This window comes from Primulina huaijiensis, chromosome 17 (assembly GCF_012295235.1).
Source record: "Primulina huaijiensis isolate GDHJ02 chromosome 17, ASM1229523v2, whole genome shotgun sequence".
In the NCBI taxonomy this organism is placed as follows: Eukaryota; Viridiplantae; Streptophyta; class Magnoliopsida; order Lamiales; family Gesneriaceae; genus Primulina; species Primulina huaijiensis.
This window is the reverse complement of record NC_133322.1, coordinates 9,679,236-9,682,904: the sequence shown is the minus strand read 5'-3', so window position 1 is coordinate 9,682,904 and position 3,669 is coordinate 9,679,236. Positions and strand designations below refer to the sequence as shown.

The following is a 3,669-nucleotide window of genomic DNA, read 5'->3' as shown; positions in this document are numbered from 1 at the left end:
TATCGTACCTTTCTCGACCAAAGCTATCTCATTCCTTTGTAAGTCCAACAATAAAGGTTTTTGAATCATAGAACTCAACACAACTCCTGACTTCCGACTCAAAGCGTCTGCAACTACATTCGCCTTCCCAGGGTGGTAACTAATAGTGCAATCATAATCTTTAACAAGTTCCAACCATCTCCTCTGACGCATGTTCAATTCCTTCTGAGTAAACAGATATTTAAGGCTTTTATGATCTGAGAAAATCTCACACTTCACTCCATATAAATAATGTCGCCAGATCTTCAAAGCGAAAACCACAGCTGCCAACTCAAGATCGTGAGTCGGATAATTCTTTTCATAATCCTTCAGCTGACGGGAAGCATAAGCAATTAACTTACCACGCTGCATCAATACAGCACCAAGTCCTTTCTTAGAAGCATCAGTGAACACTACAAAGTCTTCAACTCCTTCAGGAAGTGACAACACTGGAGCCGATGTCAATTTATCCTTCAACTCCTGAAAACTTTGTTCACACTCATTTGTCCATTCAAATTTAACTGTCTTTCTTGTCAATGTGGTTAATGGTAGGGCTATCTTTGAGAAATCAGCGATGAAACGACGATAGTAACCTGCTAAACCAAGAAAACTTCGTACCTCTGCAACTGTCGTAGGAATAAGCCATTTCCTCACTGCTTCTATCTTTGTTGGATCCACAGTAATTCCATCTTTAGAAACAATATGGCCTAGGAAAGTCACTTGGTCCAACCAGAACTCGCACTTCTTTAACTTGGCATATAACTGGTTGTCCCTCAATTGCTGCAACACAGTTATCAAATGTTCTCGATGAAGTTCTCGAGTCTTCGAATAAACCAGAATATCATCAATAAATACAATGACGAAACTGTCCAAATAAGGCTTCAAGACTCGATTCATAAGATCCATAAAAACTGACGGCGCATTCGTTAATCCAAAAGACATTAACAGAAATTCATAATGACCATACCTAGTTCGAAACGTAGTCTTAGATATGTCATCTTCTTTCACTTTCAATTGGTGATATCCCGATCGCAGATCAATCTTGGAAAATACCGTTGCCCCTTGTAATTGATCAAAAAGATCATCAATTCGTGGCAAAGGGTACCAGTTCTTAATTGTAACATTGTTGATCTCTCTGTAGTCAATACACAAACGTAGTGACCCATCCTTCTTTTTCACAAACAGTACTGGTGCCCCCCATGGTGAAGAACTCGGTCTAATAAAACCCTTATCTAACAGCTCTTGCAATTGGTTCTTTAATTCTTTCATTTCAGTCGGTGCCATTCGATAAGGGGCTTCAGAAATAGGAGCAGTACCGAGTACAACATCAATGACAAACTCGACTTCTCTATCGGGTGGCAACCCCGGCACATCATCGGCAAAGACATCCAAATATTCTCGAACAATTTCAATATCATTTACATTCACTTTATACTCCTTACTCACATCCATGACTGACGCCAGAAATCCCTGACACCCCTTAAACAACATCTTATTCACCTTCAAGCAAGAAATAAAAGAAGTGTCAAGCGAAGTACCTGAATGCTTGAAGACCCTGATATCACCTTCTTCTTTCGGAAATCGCACCGTCTTTTCAACACAATCTATTACTGCACGATACGATGATAGCCAATCCATACCCAAAATCACATCAAACTCAATCATAGGAATCACAATCAAATCAGCAAATAATGTTTCCTCGTTCACTTGAATAGGACAAGCTCTAACCACACTTGTTGGACAAATCACATCACCCGAAGGAAGCATAATATTATACTTGAGATGTTCACATAAAGGTGCAATATCCAACGATCTCATGAAAATGTCAGACATAAAGGAATGCGTAGCTCCAGTATCAATTAAAGTAAGAGCTAGTTTTCCTGAAATTATAATATTACCTGATATAACCGACGTATCAGGATTAACACCCTCTTTGGTCAAAGAGAAAATGCATCCTTGGACTCGTCCTCGGCCTGAAGATTGGGTGCAATTGATGGCAATGTGACCTGCACCCCCACATCTATAACATTTATTGGTCCCTACAAAGCATTCACCCTTGTGTGGCTTGCTGCATTTGGGACATAAAGGCCTATTCGTCTCAGACTGAACCACAGGAGCTTTACCTCGATGTTCTTTTTTCATTTTCCTTTATATCCCCCTTTCCAACTTTGATTCGAAGCTTGGCTCTTTTGATTAAAGCTCTGTCTTCTCAGTTGCCTTTCCTTCTCAATCTCTTTCTCGTCCTGTTCTGCTAAAAGAACTTTCTCCACGATCTCTTTGTACGTTGTAGCTTTAGACATTCTGACATTCCTCCTGATCTCGGCTCTCAAACCTCTCATGAAGTGTTCCCCTCGATCTTTGTCATTCGAAGCAATAAAAGGAACGAACGGACATCCTTCTTCGAACTTCAATATATAATCATTCACATTCAAGTTGCCCTGCTTTAGTTCCAAGAACTCTTTCACTTTCTGTGTCTTGACATCCGTGGAGAAATATTTGTCATAACATAGCTCCTTGAACTCATTCCATTGGAGGGTTTGAACATTAACAGTTACCTTCGTGGCCTCCCACCAAATGCGTGCAGTCTTGGTCAGAAGAAACACTGCACAACTAACTCGATCATTATCTTCAAAGTGCAGGTAGTCAAAGATTGCTTCAATAGCTTTAACCCATTCCATAGCTGCAAGGGGATCCACACTTCCACGAACTCGGGTGGATTCATTCTTTTAAACCTGTCATACGCTCCCTCTGAACTGGGCTCCTGTCTCACAAGGCCTCTACCTCTCCCGTGCACTGGGTTCTGCAATCTCAATAACTGTTGGATCTATTCTCCATGAACTTTGGCTTGCTCTTTGAGCAACTTACTAAACTCATCGACAACTCGTGATGAGGAACTATCTTCTCCCTCTACAGCTTTCCTCTTAGGTGGCATCTCCTACATTGCATCTCAGTTTAAAATCATTTTAAATCATCTTTATACAATTAAAGATACATATCATCATATCAGTACATCAATGAGATGCAGAAATATACATACCGAAGTGTCGCAAACAGAAGAAGTCGTGTGCCAAATCATTGGTCCCAAAAACATTTTGTAATATCCAAGCCTGGTGAACGGTATGGTTTAAGATTTTGTATGCTTATGGACTATTTGGTTAAGTTTATGTATAGTTTTGATGTTAAGAGTTGTGATATATGGTTTATAGTATTTTTGTTTATAGTTGTTGTGTAGTTGTTGTAGCATCGTTGCGATTTAATTCATGGTAATTCGTATATTGAGCCAATTGTTATGAGACCAATTGGAGTGGTTAGATAAGACATAGAGGTGTAACTTTCTTATTTTGAGTTTTGTTCAAATCATTGTGGAAGGTAAGCCAAAAGTGCCCCGAAGTGTGTTATGTGTTTCGACGTTCCTCCAGTGACACATGTTGAGAGATTTGGCATAACTTTTTACTCAGACCTTCAAATGATCTGATATTTGGAAAGGTTCAAGAACTGACATAGAGCTACAACTTTGTAGTTTACCATTTTTCCAAATTATGAAAGGAAGAGGCGTTTCGGAGGCGATCTTTGGAGAACCTGTGCGCAGAGTAACCAGAGTGCACCCGCACTCTATTGTTCAGTGCACCCGCGGTGACCAGAGTGAACCCG

General features: G+C 40.1%; 1 protein-coding gene across 1 annotated transcript; it reads right to left on the bottom strand.

The window, feature by feature from the left end:
• Positions 1-2,156: 2,156 nt before the first annotated feature.
• Positions 2,157-2,696, bottom strand: LOC140962599 (uncharacterized). The gene has a single exon (XM_073421551.1). It carries the CDS (start codon positions 2,694-2,696, stop codon positions 2,157-2,159), a length of 540 nt encoding a protein of 179 aa, XP_073277652.1.
• Positions 2,697-3,669: the final 973 nt, after the last annotated feature.